Source organism: Mus musculus, chromosome 15 (genome assembly GCF_000001635.26).
Source record: "Mus musculus strain C57BL/6J chromosome 15, GRCm38.p6 C57BL/6J".
In the NCBI taxonomy this organism is placed as follows: domain Eukaryota; kingdom Metazoa; phylum Chordata; class Mammalia; order Rodentia; family Muridae; genus Mus; species Mus musculus.
Window position 1 is genome coordinate 102,417,713 of NC_000081.6, and position 18,713 is coordinate 102,436,425.

At 40.5% G+C, this 18,713-nt stretch overlaps 1 protein-coding gene across 2 annotated transcripts in view; it reads left to right on the forward strand.

The window, feature by feature from the left end:
* The window catches only part of Sp1 (trans-acting transcription factor 1), a 30,089-nt gene extending 11,397 nt beyond the window's left edge, over positions 1-18,692 (forward strand). Inside the window, exons 4-6 of one of the 2 annotated variants that reach the window (NM_013672.2) lie at positions 7,919-8,084; positions 12,245-12,444; positions 13,013-18,692. In NM_013672.2, the coding sequence (NP_038700.2) occupies positions 7,919-8,084; positions 12,245-12,444; positions 13,013-13,320 (674 nt within the window). In that variant the 3' untranslated portion in view covers positions 13,321-18,692. The remainder of the gene's footprint in view (positions 1-7,918; positions 8,085-12,244; positions 12,445-13,012) is intronic. The other variant, XM_017316523.1, reaches the window with a different exon arrangement.
* Positions 18,693-18,713: the final 21 nt, after the last annotated feature.

The following is an 18,713-nucleotide window of genomic DNA, read 5'->3' on the forward strand; positions in this document are numbered from 1 at the left end:
AAGTTTACATTTTCAGCTAGGTTGGCTGGTGAATCATTGAATTATCAGGTTCTGCCTATCTCTGTTCCTGCTAATTCTGGATCTATAAACATGTGCTGTTATATATAGCTTTTCATATGGTGCTAGGGATTTGAACTCATGTACTCATGTTTATACCACAATCTCTCTTTTTCCGAGACAGGGTTTCTCTGTATAGCTCTGGCTGTCCTGGAACTCACTCTGTAGACCAGGCTGGCCTTGAACTCAGAAATCCCCCTGCCTCTGCCTCCTGAGTGCTGGGATTAAAGGCGTGAGCCACCATGCCTGGCACAATCTCTTTTTTTTTTTTTTACCCACTGAGCTGGCTCCCTAGCTCTAGGACCTGAGTTTGTAAGTGCCCAAAGTTCTGCCCAATTTATGCAGTACTGAGGATCAAATTCAGGACTTCATGTATGCTGTGTACGTTCTCTACAGACCAACCTCTGACTACCTTTCTTATTTTTTTCCCTGAGAAGCTATTATTAACAAACTTTTGGGCTGCAGAGATGGCTCAGTGGTTAATAGCAGTGATTTTTCTTCCAAAGGTGTCCTGAGTTCAATTTCCAACAACTATTTGGTGGCTTAGAACCACCTGTAATGGGATCTGATGCCCTCTTCTGGTATGTCTGAAGACAGCTATAGTGTACTCATATACATAAAATAAGTAAAGGTTTTTGTTTTGTTTTGTTTTTGTTTTTTTGAGACAGGGTTTCTCTGTGTAGCTCTGGCTGTCCTGGAACTCACTCTGTAGACCAGGCTGGCCTCATAAGTAAAGCTTTAAACAAACAAACAAACCAAACAAATAAACTTTTATTGTTTTTCACCAGTTTTCTAAGTGATTCTGGATATTGCCTTCAGGTCTCCTTTTCCTAATTTTTGAGGCTATCTTATAGTTATATCTCAAGATGTAACAAATATGACCTTGAACTTCTGATCCTGCTGCCTCTTTCTCCCAAGTGTATATGACAACAGTTTATAGGTTTATATTACCATATTGAATATTTTTTTGTTTTTGAGACTGGATTTCGTGATAGCCCAGGCTGTCTTCTAATTCATGGACATTCTATTTCACCCTCCTGAGTGCTGAAATTGGAAGCATTTTATGTTTGTTTTGTTTTGTTATTTTGAGACAGGATTTCTCTGTGTAGCTCTGTTTGTGTTGGAACTGACTCTGTAGACCAGGCTGACTTCTGACTTAGAGATCAGTCTGCTTCTGCCTCTTGAGTGCTGGGATTAAAGGTATGTGCTACCACGCCTGACTCCTCTTTTTCTTTTTGGTTTTTCGAGACAGGGTTTCTCTGTATAGCCCTGGCTGTCCTGGAACTCACTTTGTAGACCAGGCTGGCCTCAAACTCAGAAATCTGCTTGCCTCTGCCTCCCGAGTGCTGGGATTAAAGGCGTGCGCCACCATGGCCGGCTTCGGCTTTTCTTTTTTAATATTTGAGAGTGTATATGTGTGTGTAACATGTGCCTATGTGGGTGTGCATGTAATTTCAGGAAAGCCAGAGCAGTTATTGAGTGTCCTCCAATTACTCTCTGGCTTACTCCTTTGAGATCGGCCTCCCCAAATCTTTTTTGAGGGGCCTGTAACTGTAATGTATTTGTCTAGCATACCCCAACTCTGTGTTGGTGTGTAGGAATATGGAGAAGCCAGAAGTGACATCAGGTGACTTCTTTAGATCCTTCACTGTATTATTCATTCATTCATTTAGGTTATTCTTATGTGCTTGTGTGAGTGTCTTACCTGTATGTTTGTGTGCACCATATTTGTGCCTTGAACTTGAGTTTAGAAGAGAGTGTCATCAGATCCCCGGGCACCAGAGTTTCAAATGGTTGTGAGCTTTCTTGTACAAGAGTGGCAAGTGCAACCCCGTCTTTGTTGATTGTTGAGCTGTGTGTGTGTGTGTCTGTGTGTATCAAACCATTTTAATCAATGTGTGTGTGTGTGTGTGTGTGTGTGTGTGTGTGTGTGTGTGTGTATCAAACCATTTTAATCAAAGAGGTTTGAGGTAGATGCTGGAAATTAATTTGGCTTCCTTGGCAGGCAGTCTCTGACCCTCTGTCCACTAAAAGTCTTTAGTGAGGACTTTTTCTGAAGGAATTAGTAATATATCATGATGCCTCTGATGAAGGCAGGGTATATTACAAGAGCCAATTAAATACTCTTCAGAAATACTGAGCTCAGCATGCCCTAAGAATGTACCTAGAGAAAAGAATTACAGCTTATGAATGGGAAAATGACAAGTTTCTTGTTACAGTTTGGAAGTTCAGTTTAGAAGTATTTTTTTTTTTTTTAAAGAAATACTCTGCATCCCATTTTTTTTTAAGATTTATTTATTTTTATTATATGTAAGTACACTGTAGCTGTCTTCAGACACTCCAGAAGAGGGAGTCAGATCTCATTACAGATGGTTGTGAGCCACCATGTGGTTGCTGGGATTTGAACTTTGGACCTTTGGAAGAGCAGTCGGGTGCTCTTACCCACTGAGCCATCTCACCAGCCTAGTTTAGAAGTATTTTAACTCAAAAAAAAACAAAAACAAAAAACAAAAAAAAATTAAGTTTCAGTTCTTTTATTTCTTTTTTTTTTCATTTATTTTTAAAGATTTAATTATTTTGGGGGTTGGAGCCATGGTTCAGCTGTTAAGAGCATTGGCTGCTTTTCCAGAGGTTCAATTCCCAGCACCCACATTGCAGCTCCCATACGGGCTATCTGACACCCTAACATGTACATACATCCAGGCAAAACACCATTGAACATTAAAAAAAAGCAAAAAAAAAAAAATAATAATTATTTTATTTTGTATGTCTTAGCACCATGTGCCCACAGAAGCCAAATTGGAGTTAAAGATGATTGTGAGAAATCATGTAGGTACTTGGAATCCAGCCTGAGTCCTCTGAAAGAGTAGGCAGTTTTGTTTTTTTTAAAGAATAAAACCATCTCTTTAACCCCTAAGTTTGGTTCTTTAAGCCTCCATGTTGTAGCTGCAGGTTCGCAATGAAACCTAGAATAGTTCACTTGAATACTTCTGTTTGTGTACTTATTTTTTGAGACAGGATTTTATGTAGCCCATACTTGGCTTCAGTGGTTATCTTCCTGCCTTAGTCTCTTGAGTGCTGGAAATAGTTCACTTTGTTTGTTTTGAGGCAGGGTGTCTCTGTAGCCCTGGCTGTCCTAAAACTCCCTATATAGACAAGGCTGGTCTTGAACTCATAAATCTGTCTGCCTTCTGCCTTCCCAGTGCTGGGATTCAAGGCATACACCACCACACCTAGCTTTGAGTACCATTTTTACTTCTATAAATTTATTGTGCTTCTGCTGTGAGAGAGAATGAATTGACACTGAAAGTACACAATAGCCAGGAATGGCACATGCTTATCATCCTTGCAGTTGGGAAGTTAAGGCAGGTTTTTGTCTTACTTTGTTTTGTTTATGACCCTATCTGTGTGACTCATTGAATTCCTGCCAGCTGCACTTTTTGAGTGCTGGAATTATAGACAATCAGCATCATGAACTACATTTTTTCTCTTTTTTGTTTGCTTGTTTGTTGTTGTTGTGTTTTTTTTTTGTTGTTGTTGTTGTTTTTAAAGACCGGTTTTTCTCTGAAGCCCTGGATTTCCTGGAAACTCAACTCTACCAAGCTGGCCAAAAACTCAGATCTACCTGCTTCTGCCTCTGGAGTACTGTAATAAAAAGTGTGCCATCAGCTTTTTTTGCCTTTATATTCATGATAAATGACAAAACTCAAGTCTTAGTTAGGGAATATTAACAAAACTAAAATTAATATTTAGATTTGATGGAAAGACTTTCAAAATATCTTCTGTTTCTAGTATCTGAGCAGTCCCTTTTTCTCTTAAAGGTCTGGTAGGTTTAAAACGCTGTCTCATTTAGTCACAGTGACATCTACTGGTGAAAGCCATTAACACCGCTTTGCTGATTACTTAGCTCTAAGGAAAGCTACCCATTTCTTTGAGGTAGTTTTTTGTTTTGTTTTGTTTTTAAAGATTTATTTATTTATTTTATTATATGAGTACACTGCAGCTGTACAGATGGTTGTGAGCCTTCCTGTGGTTGTTGGGGATTGAATTTTTAGGACCTCTACTCGCTCTGCTCTGGTCAACCACATTCGCTCTGGTTGGCACCACTTGCGTGCTTTGGTCCAAAGATGCATTTATTATTATACATAAGTACACAGTAGTTGACTTCTGACTCACCAGAGGAGGATGTCAGATCTCATTATAAGTGGTTGTGAAGCCTAGCAGTGGTGGAGCACGCCTTTAATCCCAGCACTTGGGAGGCAGAAACAGGCAGATTTCTGAGTTGGAGGCCAGCTTCCAGGACAGCCAGGGCTACACAGAGAAACCCTGTCTTGAAAAAAAAAAACCAAAAACCAAAAACCAAACCAGAACAAAACAAAAAAAACAAGTGGTTGTGAGCCACCATGTAGTTGCTGGGATTTGAACTCAGCACCTTTGGGAGAACAGTCAGTGCTCTTACCCTCTGAGCCTTCTCTAACCATACCTAGGCAGTTTTTCAGTTTTTTTAAAAAAAAAAGTAATATACCAAAGAGAATGTTACAGTCTAAATGTTTTTTTGTTTTATTCTTTTTTTTAATATTTTTAAATTATTATGTATTTTCCTCAATTACATTTAGAATGCTATCCCAAAAGTCCCCCATACCCTACCCCCTAAATGTTTTAACTACAGAGAAATTACAGAAGATACAAGGGGAAAAGTAAGGCTTCCCATCATGCTTATGAACTCAGCTTTTTTTGTTGTTCATGTGCTTGACAAGATCTCACTTTATAGCTCAGATTGGTTTTGATTTCACTATCCTGCACCTGCCTGGTAGTGCTGAGATGACAGCCATGTTCTACTATTCCTAGCATGGATTTTCTTAGTTGTAAGCTTAAAATTTATTTTATGTGTATGGGTGTTTTGCCTGACTGTGTTTGTACACCCATGTTTATGTACATGGGTGCTGAGTACCAGAGGAGTCCAGGAGAGTATCATCAGTGTGCCATCAGCTTTTGCCTTTATATTAATGATAAATGTCAAAACTCAAGCCTTAGTTAGGGAACATTAACAAAACTAAAATTAATATTTAGATTTGATGGAAAGACTACCCTGGAACTAAAGTTATAAATGGTTGTGAAGTGCCATGAGTGTGCCGGGAATCAAAACCAGGTCCTCTGAGCAGCCAATAATCTGAGCTAGTTCCCAACTCTCCTAATGCTGCAGCCCTTTATGATAGTTCCTCATGTTGTGGTGATCTCCCAATCATAAAACTATTTTCAATTCTTAATAACTGTAATTTTGCTACTATTATGAATCATAATGTAAGTATCTTTTTATCTGATGGTCTTAGGCAATCCCTGTAAAGGGACTCCAGATTGAGTTGTCTTTCCTGCTCATGGTGAACTTTTTTTTTTTTATCCCGGGACTGGACATGCTTTTTTTTTTTTTTTTTTTTTTTTGGTTTTTCGAGACAGGGTTTCTCTGTGTAGCCTTGGCTGTCCTGGAACTCACTTTGTAGACCAGGCTGGCCTCCAACTCAGAAATCTGCCTGCCTCTGCCTCCCAAGTGCTGGGACTAAAGGCGTGTGCCACCACCGCCAGGCTTGGACATGCTTTTAATACTGGTATGAGGGAGGCAGAAGCTGGTGAATCACTAAGTTCCAGGCCTCCATATTGAAATCTTGTGTTTCTGTGTTGGTGTGTGTATATAAATGTGTATGTGTATGTGTGTGTGTGTGTGAGAGAGAGAGAGAGATAAACATGAAGGGAGGAAGTAAAAAAATTATGTGTACTTGTACGTCTACCTCTGTGTGTGTGTGTGTGTGTTTGTGTGTGTGTGTGTGTGTGTGTGTGTGTAAGCCAGAAGGTGTTGGATACCCAGGAGCTGAAGTTACAGACTAAGGACTATAAGATTGTTAAGAGACCTATTATAAGAACTAGGTCCTGGGGCTGGAGAGTTGGCTCAGAGGTTAAGAACACTAGTTTCCCTTCCAGAGGTCCTGAGTTCAATTCCCAGCAACCACATGGTGGCCTCACAACCATCTGTAATGGGATCTGGTGCCCTCTTCTGGTGTGTCTTTCTTTTCTTTTTTTTTTTTTTTTTTTTTCTTTTTCTCAAGACAGGGTTTCTCTGTGTAGCCCTGGCTGTCCTGGAACTCACTCTGTAGACCAGGTTGGCCTCAAACTCAGAAATCTGCCTGCCTCTGCCTCCCAGGTGCTGGGATTAAAGGCACTTGTAGACAAGTCTGTAGGTTTCTTGATTAATACTTGATATGGGAGGACCCAGCACAGTGGGAGCTGGGTATGGTGTAAGCAGGATGACGAAGCCTTGGAGATTAAGTCAATCTTGCCTCTTGGTTCTTGCCTCATTCTGCCCTGTCAGGATGGAGTATGGCCTAAGAGTTGTAAGATGAAGTGAACCCTTTAATTTCCAAGTTTGTTTGTTTTTTTGTTTTGTTTTTTTGTTTTTGTCGTGTTTTTCACAGCAAGATGAGAGATGGGAATCTAGAAGCCTAATTGGAGTTTTTAGAAATATATAGAAACTAGCTTTTTGAATGGTAGAATACTTGTCTATTGTGTGGAGGCCCTCGGATCAGTTCTAGAAGGTGTTTTGTTTTTGCTTTACAGTTCTTGATGTTCATGATGTCTTCATCATACTTTAGTAATTCCCAAGATTTTTTTTTTTCTCCCCAAAGAATAAGGTTTTGACTCTTAGTGATCTTGGAAGGTTGTGGCTTTAGCCACACTTCTTTACTTAGAAGAAACTGAAAAGATGTTTAACATCCATAGTTGTTTCAGAAATTGATGCTAGAGGCAACAGTTGGGTTTGGCCAAGACTGTCATTACACTGTGCCTCTGGTTTCCTATCTACTTTCATCACAGGAAGGCCAATCTTTAATTTATCTCATTGCTTAACTAGTAGTACCATGTTTTAAGAGTAAACTGTTCTAAAACTATTATTAAAAGGGGTGGAGAAAAGATTCCAGAATGATATTGATGTCATTTTGGCTTCGTATTTGGCATGAGTATCACTCTTTAGCCAAGGTCATCCTGGAACTGCTATGTAAACTTAAACCTGTAGTCCCTTGGCAGTCTTTCAGGTACTTATTCAGGAGGTTGAGTCAGAAGATTGCTTGAACCTAGGACTTCAAGGTCATCCTGGGCAAATATAGCATGACCTTATGTCAGATTAAAGTAAGAGAGAGAGAGACGGGACTGGAGAGATGGCTCAGCAGTTAAGAGCACTGTCTGTGTCCTGAGTTAAGTTCCTAGCAACCACATGGTGGCTCACAACCTTATGTAATGGGATCTGATGCCCTCTTCTGGTGTGCATGAAGAGAGCAGTGGTGTACTCATATACATAAAATAAATAAATCTCAGAGAGAGACAGAGACACACACACAGATCTTGAAGAAATGGTGTGTTATGAGCTAGTGAGATGGCTCAGCAGGTAAAGGCACTTGCTGTCAAGGCTGACAGCCTGAGGTTGGTTACTGGAACCCATGTGGTAGAAAGAAAGCCGATTGCCAAAAGTTGTCCTTTGATTTAGACAAGCATCCTACACATATCACTCATGGAAGAACTGTAGTTAAAAGTTAGAGCCGGGCAGTTGGTGGCACACGCTTTTTTTGTTTTGTTTTGTTTTTTGTTTTTTTGAGACAGGGTTTCTCTGTATAGCCCTGGCTGTCCTGGAACTCACTGTATAGACCAGGCTGGCCTCGAACTCAGAAATCCACCTGCCTCTTCCTCCTGAGTGCTGGGATTAAAAGTGTGCTCCACGGGAAAAAAAAAAAAAAGAGCCAGTCGTGGCTGACTCTGTTGTGAAATTTCGGTAGCTATTTAGTCCTGCCTTTTCACCTTTCTCCTTGTCTTTTTATTTCAGGTGATCATGGAACTCAACTTGGTCTTCATGGATCTGGTGGTGATGGGATACATGATGAGACAGCAGGTGGAGAAGGAGAGAATAGCTCTGATCTCCAACCCCAAGCTGGACGCAGGACTCGTCGGGAAGCATGTACATGCCCCTATTGCAAAGACAGTGAGGGAAGGTGAGTTCATTTTCTTGATTATAGAATTTTTCTTTTACTTTTTTTTTCTTTCTTATAAAAATATGAGGAAAAAATGATAGGAGAGGACTGGAGAGATGGTTCAGTGGTTAAGAGCACTGACAGTTCTTCCAGAGGTCCTGAGTTCAATTCCCAGCAACCACATGATGGCTCACAACCATCTGTAATGGTATCCCAAGTTGTCTTCTGTTGTGTCTGAAGAGAAAGAGAGTGACAGTTGTAGTCACACGTGTCTGTAATCCCATGTTTTGTGACAGACTTTTCCTGAGGAGGTATAATAAGTACATGTGTCTTTTTTTTTTTTTTTTTTAGTTTTTTGAGACATGGTTTCTCTGTATAGCCCTGGCTGTCCTGGAACTCACTTTGTAGACCAGGCTGGCCTCCAACTAAGAAATCCACCTGCTTCTGCCTGTCAAGTGCTGGGATTAAAGGTGTGCCACCACACCTGGCACATGTGTCTATTTAACCCCACATAGGGAGTATATAAATAAAATGAGGGTTTTGAGATAAAGTTAAGAACAGGACTATGACTTCTCCAAGGTGTAGTTGAGGGGAAGGTTTTTATTGTAGATAAAGAGGTAGGGTACAGCCGGGCTTGGTGGTGCACACCTTTAATCCCAGTACTCGGGAGGCGGAGGCAGGGAAATTTCTGAGTTGGAGCTCAACCTGGTCTACAGAGTGAGTTGCAGGACAGCCAGGGCTGCACAGAGAAACCCTGTCTCGAAAAACAAAAAATAAAAAATAAAATAAAATGAGGTAAGGTACAGCCAGAGGCACTGAAGAGTTCAGAGCAAGGAGAGAAAGTAGACTAAATAACAACCAGTAGATTGGACTTGGCCATAACAGGAGAGAGAATGGGGTAGAAAGTGAGAAAGATAAATATGAGAGGCAAGAGAGCACCTGTCTAAATGGCAGGGTTACGTGGGAATGATAAGCTTAGGGAGGGAAGATTATAAACTGGAAAAGTTTAGGTTAGGGGCAGGGGGAGAAGAGTCAGAATGGACTTTTAACAGGTATTTGCAATATGTATTGTATTTTTCTGGTTTGGTTGGTTTTTGTTTTTTGAGACAAGATCTCACTATTTGACCTCTCCTGCTTTAGCCTCCCAAGTGCTAGGATTAAAGTCACGTGGTCTGCCAAGCTCAGCAGCTTTTATTTTATTGTTGTTTTTGAGAAGGTGTCTTTTTGTAGCCCTGGTTTTTCTGGAACTCACTATGCAAACCAGGCTGGCCTTGAATTCATTGAGACACTCCTGCCTCTGCCTTCGCAGTGCTATGGTTAAAGGTGTGAGACCACACCCAGCCCCTGTAAATGTAACTTTTATTCACCAGATAATTGTCCTTTAAACTAGGCCTGGAAACCTTCAGCCTCTGAGATTTACTGCTGAGTAAGCTGTTTTTTGCTGGCTCAATTCAGCTATTCTGACTCAGAACTCCCCTCCAAGCTGACTGATTCAAATGGGCTTCTTTTTGCATCTCACTTAATTTCCTTGCTTTACCTCAAACTAACTAGCAATCTGTTCTAATCTTTTGACTCTTTTTTTTTTTTTTTTTTGGTTTTTCGAGACAGGGTTTCTCTGTATAGCCCTGGCTGTCCTGGAGCTCACTTTGTAGACCAGGCTGGCCTCGAACTCAGAAATCTGCCTGCCTCTGCCTCCCGAGTGCTGGGATTAAAGGTGTGCGCCACCACGCCCGGCCTTTTGACTCCTTATTCTCTAGCTTGTTCTTTTTTTTTTAATATTTATTTATTATATGTAAGTACACTGTAGCTGTCTTCAGACACCCCAGAAGAGGGCATCAGATCTCATTACAGATGGTTGTGAGCCACCATGTGGTTGCTGGGATTTGAACTCAGGACCTAACCACTGAGCCATCTCTCCAGCCCACTTGTTCTGTCTTTAACTGTGTCTAGCTTATTATAACTCTCTTCAACCTGTCTCTGTAGGGGAGGGGAAACCTCTCCCTGTAAACTGCCTCTGAATTCCATTAACTGAACAGAACTGACTAGAACTCAAGAGATATGCTTGCCTCAGTCTCCTAGGATTAAAGGCATGTCTGTATCCCAGCCTGTCTTCCAATGGGGATGGCATAGTGAGTTCTCGGATCACATAGACCTAGAAGATCTTTGGATATGATCTCTTGCCAGAGTGGCCATGTTCTGAATTATAATTCTTCTCTAAGCTCCTTATTTTAATTTACATGGAATCAGATGATACATCTCCTATCTTGGCCTTGAGTTTTTGGTTCTTGTGCTTCTGTCTCTCGAGTAGCAGAGATTACAAGGAGAAGCCTCCATGCTTTTCTTTTACCTTCATATTTAGGCCTGAAGGAGTGGCTCATTTTGTTTTAGTTTTTCAAGATAGGGTATTTATTTATTTATTTTTATGTAGCCCTGGCTGTTGTGGAACACCAGGCTGGCTTTGAACTCAGAGATACACCTGCCTCTGCCTCTTGTGTGCTGGAATTAAAAGCATGTGCCAGCACCAGCATAAAATTAGTAGCCACCCATAAGAAAAGCAAACACTGCTCATGCACATAAAAAATAATAAAAAGAGAGCATGGGCTAATAGGATAGAACTTTGTGCAAAAAACAAAACAAAAAAAAAATTCATGTAAGAAAGTCAGTGAAGCTAGATTTGTTGGTGACACAGATCTGCTGCCACAGTACTTGGAAGCAGAAAAATTGCAGATTTGAAACCTGTCTAATCTAAAAGTCAATTTAAGACCAGCATGAGCTAAATAAAAGAGATTCTGTCTGGAACAACAAACATTCTGTGGAGCCAGACATGGTAGTGTATATCTGTAATCTCATCACTCAGGAAACAGAGGCACAAGGATAATCCCACTTTTAGAGCCAGCCTGTTCTACACAAGGAGTTCTATGGTAATTTGGGCTATACAATGAGGCCTTGTTGCAAAAGTAAGTAAATAAACTCACAAACTTGAGATGAACTCCATGGTAGAACATTTACCTAGCAATCAGAGTCAATGAGAAGTCAGAAACAAGAGCTGCATAATAGGACCTACTCAAATGTACTATATTACCCCTTTACAAGATTTCTGATCCCACAGTCTTTTTTTTTTTTTTTTTTTTTTTTGTCTACAGAGCAAGTTCCAAGACAGCCAAGGTTACACAAAGAAACCCTGTCTCCAAAATAAATAAGCCAAAAAAATTTTATTTGTGTATTTATATGCAGCTAATAGGCCAGAGAAGACTTTAGAGTCTTTGAATCTGGTGGTGTGGGTCACTTGGTTGTAGTTGCTTGAAATGAAATTCCAGTCCTCAGGAAGAGCAAAAGTACTCTTAACTACTGAGCAGTCTCTCTAGCTCCCAATAAAAATAAAAGTTGAAAAAACAAAAGCTAGGTGTGATGGCACCTGCCTTTAATTCCAGCCCTTGGGAGGCAGAAGCAGGCAGATACCTGAGTTTGAGGCCAGCCTGATCTACAGAGTGAGTTTCAGGACAGCCAGAAACTCATTTCAACTATACATTGAAACTCTGTCCCCAAATATAAACAAAACAACAAAAACAACAGGGGCTGGAACAATAGCTCAGCAGCTAAAAGCATTGATTGTTCTTCCAGAGGACTGGTTTAGATTCCTAGTACCCTATGTGGTGGTTCACAGCCATATGTAACTTCAGTTCCAGGAGACCTACCATCCTTCTCTAAACTCAGTAGGCACCGGTGTGCTGTGTTGCACATACATATGTGCAGGCAAAATACTCATAAAATAAATAAATCTAAAAAACATTTTGATACACAAACAGAGAGACAGATACAGGGCTTCTCTGTGTGACAGGCCTAGGCTGTCCTGAAACTTGATCTGTAGACCAGTCTTCCCTTGAACTCACGAAGATCCACTTGTGTCTTTCTTCGGAATGGCATATAAAAGTAAGTCCTAGTGACAGGTATAATGGCACACATACCTTTAATCCTACCTAGTTTTATGCAAGCAGAGGCAGATGGATCTCTGAGGTCAGCCTTGTCTACTTAGTAAGTTCCAGGACAGCCAGAGCTACATAGAGTCTTTCTCAAAAACAAAGGAATGGGTTAAGTAATTGCTTCTGACAATTACTATTCTAATTTCTTGGTTCCCTACTTTCTAGCTCCAGAGTGATAAATCATAATATTCTCATTTTTAGAGCCTCAGGAGATCCTGGCAAAAAGAAACAGCACATTTGTCACATCCAAGGATGCGGCAAAGTATATGGCAAGACCTCACATCTCCGAGCACACTTGCGCTGGCATACAGGGGAGAGGCCATTCATGTGTAATTGGTCATATTGTGGGAAGCGCTTTACACGTTCGGACGAGCTTCAGAGACATAAACGTACACATACAGGTGAGTAAGACCCAAGGGAAAAGGGAAAGTAGTAGACAGAAAAGAAATGAGGGCTGGAGAAATGGCTCAGTGGTTAAGAGCATTGACTGCTCTTCCAGAGGTCCTGATTTCAATTCCCAGCAACCACATAGAGGCTCATAACCATCTATAATGGGATCCAATGCCCTCTTCAGACAGCTACAATGTATTCATGAATAAAATAGATAAATCTTTAAAAAAAAAAGAAGAAAGAAAGAAAGAAATGAGCTCATAAGCTCTCACCTCTCTTATTCTCATCTCCAGCTCTCCCCCTCCCTTCCCTCCTTTCTCCACTTGGCCATGGCAGTCCTCTCTCTTTCTACCTTCTCTCTTTCTGTCTTTCTATAATAAAGCTCTAAAACCATAAAAAGAAAAGAAAAAAGAAATGATATGCCCATGAAGCAAACTGAAATTCCTAAACAATGTATATGTGAAACTAAGCGTGTCTCCAAGAGTACTTGAATTAGTCCAGAAGGATACACATCAACCTCAACTTTGTTCTGACTGCTTTTTGGCTAATTTATCTTTTTTTTTTTTTTTTTTAAACTAGGAGAGAAGAAATTTGCCTGCCCTGAGTGCCCTAAGCGTTTCATGAGGAGTGATCACCTGTCAAAGCATATCAAGACTCACCAGAACAAGAAGGGAGGCCCAGGTGTAGCCCTGAGTGTGGGCACATTGCCCCTGGACAGTGGGGCAGGTTCAGAAGGCACTGCCACTCCTTCAGCCCTTATTACCACCAATATGGTAGCCATGGAGGCCATCTGTCCAGAGGGTATTGCCCGTCTTGCCAACAGTGGCATCAACGTCATGCAGGTGACAGAGCTGCAGTCCATTAATATCAGTGGCAATGGTTTCTAAGATTAGACACCCAGTGCCAGAGACATATGGGCCAATACCCACTAAGCCCGGGATGCAAGGTAGCATGGGTCCAAGAGACATCTGGAAGAGAGAGCCATGAGGCATTAATGTGCTTGGTGGTAGGAAGAATTGGGAGATGGTACAAAAAAAAGAGATGGGATTGTGGCACCCAATGTCACTGGTGACTCCTTGAAAATGGAAAATATTAGTGAAAATTCTGTTGGTGCCACCCTTTGATCAGCATTTATCTCATCCCAGGTTCTTCTTACACTTCTTACCCCAGCCTCCTCTTCCTGTTTTTCCCTCTTAGCTCTCCCATGATGGATTCCCCCCCCCTTTTCCTAAAGCCATCATGCCTTGATAAATATATATGATCATTGAAATACTTTTTAACAAAAACAGATTCTATATTATATATATATATATATATTAAAAAATATATAGAGATGCTTTCACAGGGGCTGGCTGGGAGGAGGAAAAAGACCATTCTGTGACCAAAATACCTTGGTCTTTTTTTCTTTTCTTTTCTTTTCTTTTTTTTAAAAAAATTGCCTTATTTCTCAATGGCTGAGCCTTATCATGACACATCAAGCTTTCCTTATAAATGTTGTCCTGGCATCCCACCAGAGTAAGCATTCATACTTTCTGCTTTTAGTTCATATATACATATATAATGTGTCTTCTTTCTTAATTTTGTTATTTTATTTGGGATCAGCTCCTTGCACTCCTTTCCTGACTTAATCCTTGTCTCCCTTTCCTCACACGATCACTTCCTGTGTTGTTTTTGACAGTGATTCCTGGATTAGGCACTTGTGTTAATATTTTAAAGACTTTAGTTCCAGCAACAGAGTGGAAAAGCCTGAAGTATAGTCTGATGCTTGAAGTAGCTATGGAGGGAGTGTTCAAAATACTACTGACGCAAGCACCTTAGTGCTGGAGAGTCAAAACCATCTCCCTTTTTTAGCTGTTCTAAACATCAGAAATCAGAAGTCTTTCTGTGGAATTGTACAAGAGGCCCTTTGAAGGAGATATACTTCCAAAATGGTCAAATAGTAGGCAGCAGCTTTCAGTATGAAAAAGATGTTCTCAGAAAAGGAAATAACTCTTAGTCTTGGGTTCAGAAGTTAGTGGAATTATTCGGATTTCAGTATCATTGTCTTCCAAATAGCTATAAGCCTCAATGTATGGGCTTCTGAGTTCACACTCTGAAAGGAAGTACACTTCCTCTTTTGAACATTTCTGTAGTTCCTTCCTATTACTGTTTTAATGTTAAGGAGCATCAGCCAGTGAACCTGTTTGGATTTTCCATCCTGTAGAGTGCAAAACTTGTGCCAGTGGCAAAAGTGGTTCTTTAAAAAAAAAAAAAAGTCCCCCTTAACTCTTCCTTAGATATACTTGGGTGGTTCCTAAGGGAAAGGGAAGCACACAATCATGGGAACGATAGCCCAGAACAAAAAGAAATCTTGTCTTACCACTGTGGATTATAGGAGAAACTGGGAGAAATTATCCTGCTTTCTCTATGGCCTGATTCCAGAAGAGACTGATCCAAACATTTTATCGGCAGGGAAACTCAGTGCGTTTGGCACTGAGACTTAAATGCAACCAGAATTGTCCTCAAGGCCCAGCCATTAAAGCATTGTCTCTCTAGACCTTGTGCTATCTTGTCAGAGAGCTTTTCACTGTGAGGAAGTATGGGAGTGGTTGAGTGTATGTGTGAGATCTGTTAGGTTGGGGATAGGTTTTCTGTTAGCCAATATTTAAAGAGACCTGCAATAAAAAATTACCCTGATCTGATAGAGAAACTAAATTGTTTTTGTATGACTGCGTGTGAATGTATTTGTGCCTGTATATATCTACATGCAGATGAGAACTTATATTTGAAATTGTTGGAAAATAAATTCAGATCAAAACGCCTTTCAGGTCCAGTATCTAGAAATTGGTCATAAAACTTGGGTATGTTCCTAAGGTCAGTTCTCTGCTTATGCTAAATCGGTTAACAGTTATGGGGTTGGGGGGATATCCTAGTGCACTTTCTAAAGAAGAAACTATTTTTGTGTTTGAAAATGAAATCAACATCCAAATCTATAGTGGATTCCTTATTCTAACTTCTCTATCTTGGCTACAAATAGATTATAGTGTTATTATACATTTTATGTAAATTCCATCTAAACTAGGTTCTTGATAAGTTTATGGTATTGTTAGCTTGAAATACTAACATTAGTTTATTCCATTTGGTCCTTTCTATGCAGACTTAATACTGTTATCAAGACTCAGGAAATATTTCAAGGGACTGTCCCCAAATCACATGTTATTAATGTTGACGTAAAAGTTATCTGTCCTCAGCCACCATCACACCTTTTATTCCTAAAGAAAAGCAGAACTCAAACAAACCGTGTTATTTTACATTTATAATCATGTACTTTGCATCTCTGGAGGAAGAGGGCAGGATAACTCAGTGGAGTGTGCAGTATTTTGCTAGAAAATTTCAAGAAATAGAATCTTGTTCAGTATGAGGTGATTAGTTACAAGCCGGCTTCGAGATGCTGAGGACTATAAGCCTTTGGATAAGTTATCTGATGGTGTTTTCTCTCTTGGGTGAAAAGCTGATGATTGACCCTCAGCATCTGCTACATTAACACATTACCATGAATTAATTTACATCAGATTCTTTCTGCTTTTTAAATTTCCTTCTCCGGTGTCTTATTTGACCATAAAATGGAATCAGTTTCCGCTCTTGTCTCCCTGTCTGTGAGCCGCTCAGCCTTTTCTAAAGTTAAGAGACTACATTCCTCTAGTCAGGGTCTCATGACTGAAAAATAACCTTTCCCCAAACTTTTGGCCTTCAGAATTTAACATAACTGGCATGCATATTGATTCTGAAATTCTTTTCATTACATTTTTGTTGTTTGGGGTTTTTTGTTTGTTTTGTCTCATTGAGACAGGGTTTTACTCTGTAGCCCAGGCTAGCCTGGAATTCACTGTTAACTCAGACTGGCCTGGAATTTTGAATAATTTTTTTGCCTTCTAAGTGTTGGGATTACAAGTATATGTCACTATGTCCAGCCTTCATGATTTTTCACTTAATTTTTAAAAAAAATGACGGCACCTTGCAAAGTGGTGGGTGACCACCAATATAATCTTGTTTTTTGTTTTGAAATAGGTCTTTCTAGGTACCCTTGGCTGATCTGAATTTATATGTAGTCCAGGATGCAGCGATCTGTCCACCTTGGCCTTTCAAGTGTTAGGGGTTACAGGTGTGTGCCACCACATCTAGCAGAAATAGTAATCTTAAAGCATTCATTTCCTTGTCCTAGGCTGCCCATTTGTACTCATTTACAAACTATTTGACTGTGTCATCTTTTTCCTAGAAAGGACCAACTCACCATCTTCCTTCAGGGACCTCCTAACAGGCACCCTTCGGGGTGCTATTCAAAACGCAATATAATGGTTCTTTCTCAGCTTGGTCTCAGAATAAATAGACCCTTTAATCACAGAAAATATAGACTGAAGTATGGGATGAAGGTGTTATAATTTGGGGAGGGTGGGAGACTAAAGCTGTAAATTACTATGGCTGATTTATTTCTACTATATACATATATTTTTTGCTTTTGTATATCCTATATAGAAAACTAAGCATTGTATTTTTTTAACAAATCTGAGAAAGCACTATGAACTGCAGGTGTTTGACTTTCAGAATATATTTTGTATTGTTAATACTTCACATTATGTGAATACTGGACGCTGCAGATCTTTGTAGGCCGCAATAAAATTGGACACTTTTTGAGGGGTTCTTTGGAGGTGCTAATCAGGCCTCTGTTACACTTTGAAGGAGCCCTGGTGCTACATGATTAACGTTTCATTCAATTTTAAGTGCCCTAATGTCTTTTTGGACCTTGGGATCAGTTGAGAAGTGATTTAGAGATCAGGTACCGAGGGAGTGAGGATAGTGTGCCTGCCTCAGCTAAGGGCCTCTTTCATGGTTTTACTTTCCATAGACAAAGTTGGGTAGCCTCTTGGGGTTGAAAGCAGAAATGTTGGAAATCTCAGAGTTTCATCTTCTCTTAGAAGAGCCAGTAACTTACAAGGATAAAGGTAGCAGCAGTTACTTTGGGAGAGGAGGGCATGGCACTTTTCCAACCCGGAAAACATTGCTTTGAAAGCTGCTGATAAAGCATGGGCAGGTTATTAGTTTGGTTTAGAAGACTGTGCGTCTCTTGGCTCTGCTCCGGGGTACAGATCTCATCTAGGAGGATGAGTAGAAGCTTTGAGGTTGAGCTGTTTCTTGTCTTTGTCTGCCTTCCTTAAATAACATCCCCCAAAAAGACATTAAGCAGCCTTTACGTTCCTACTCCCTCTTCAGACTTGGCTCATGTGTTGTAGGTTGAAGACTGGGAAGAGAGAAGAGGGGCAGTCTTCGGCTCCATTCCTTCCCTAAGTCATCTCTGTTCAAACTTCCACACACTCAGAAGGATTTCTCCACAGCACTCATGTGAGAGAGAAGCTGCTTCTTTTTTTCCAATTTGCCCCTTCTTTATCAAACAGCCCAACCTTCCTTGTCTTGGGATTCATCTGTCCTTCAGCTCCTCTAAGTCTCAGCTCGTGGAGGTAGAGGAGCCTGGCAAATTAGGCTGGGGCTACAGATAGAGAAGACTTGAGGTACATCTGCTTGGTTGTGTGCTTTCCTATATCTTGCCTTCAGGAATCACACTGTGCCTTCTCCACTAGGGAACTGATTCTATCTACACAGCTTTTCCAGTAACTGCTCTTGAAAATTGTGGGTAATGGCAGTTCTTCATACTTCTGATGACTCTTTTCTCCCAATAACATCCTAATATCCCTTACCTAGCTAAAGACTAGGCACAAAGTCAGAATATGTTGATAATGGTCTGAGGAAGCCAAAGGCAGCTGCCCTAGGGCCTGCTTCCCTCTCCCAAGTCTGTCATCTCTGGGCAGAGGAGTAGTGCTCCAATCTGGTGCCTAAAACCAGTTTATCTTTCTTAATACTGGCAATAACCAGTCTCTGTACCACTGTTGCCTTTAAACCTTTTAATCTCACGATGTTTGTTGTGGGTTCCAATCCAGTTATCACCAGGGCTGTGAGGGTAAATACTTCTAAACAGTCACTTACCTTGTTCTCTGCCCTCACTCTTGAGTATGTATGATGTTAATCTCTTGTCTTCCTGTTCCTTTTGTATCTTCCTCGTCTCTCTCCCCCTAATTTTGTCCCTGGGTGTTTTGGGGATCTCAGTATCTCTTTCTCTATATCTCTATCTCAATCTCTCTGCCTTTTGTACAAAGATTAGTTTCAATGTAGTCTGTAGCTCCTTTGTAAACCAATTAAAATTTTTTTAATAAATCATGTCTCTGGTGTATTGAGAGTGTTGGGAATGGGG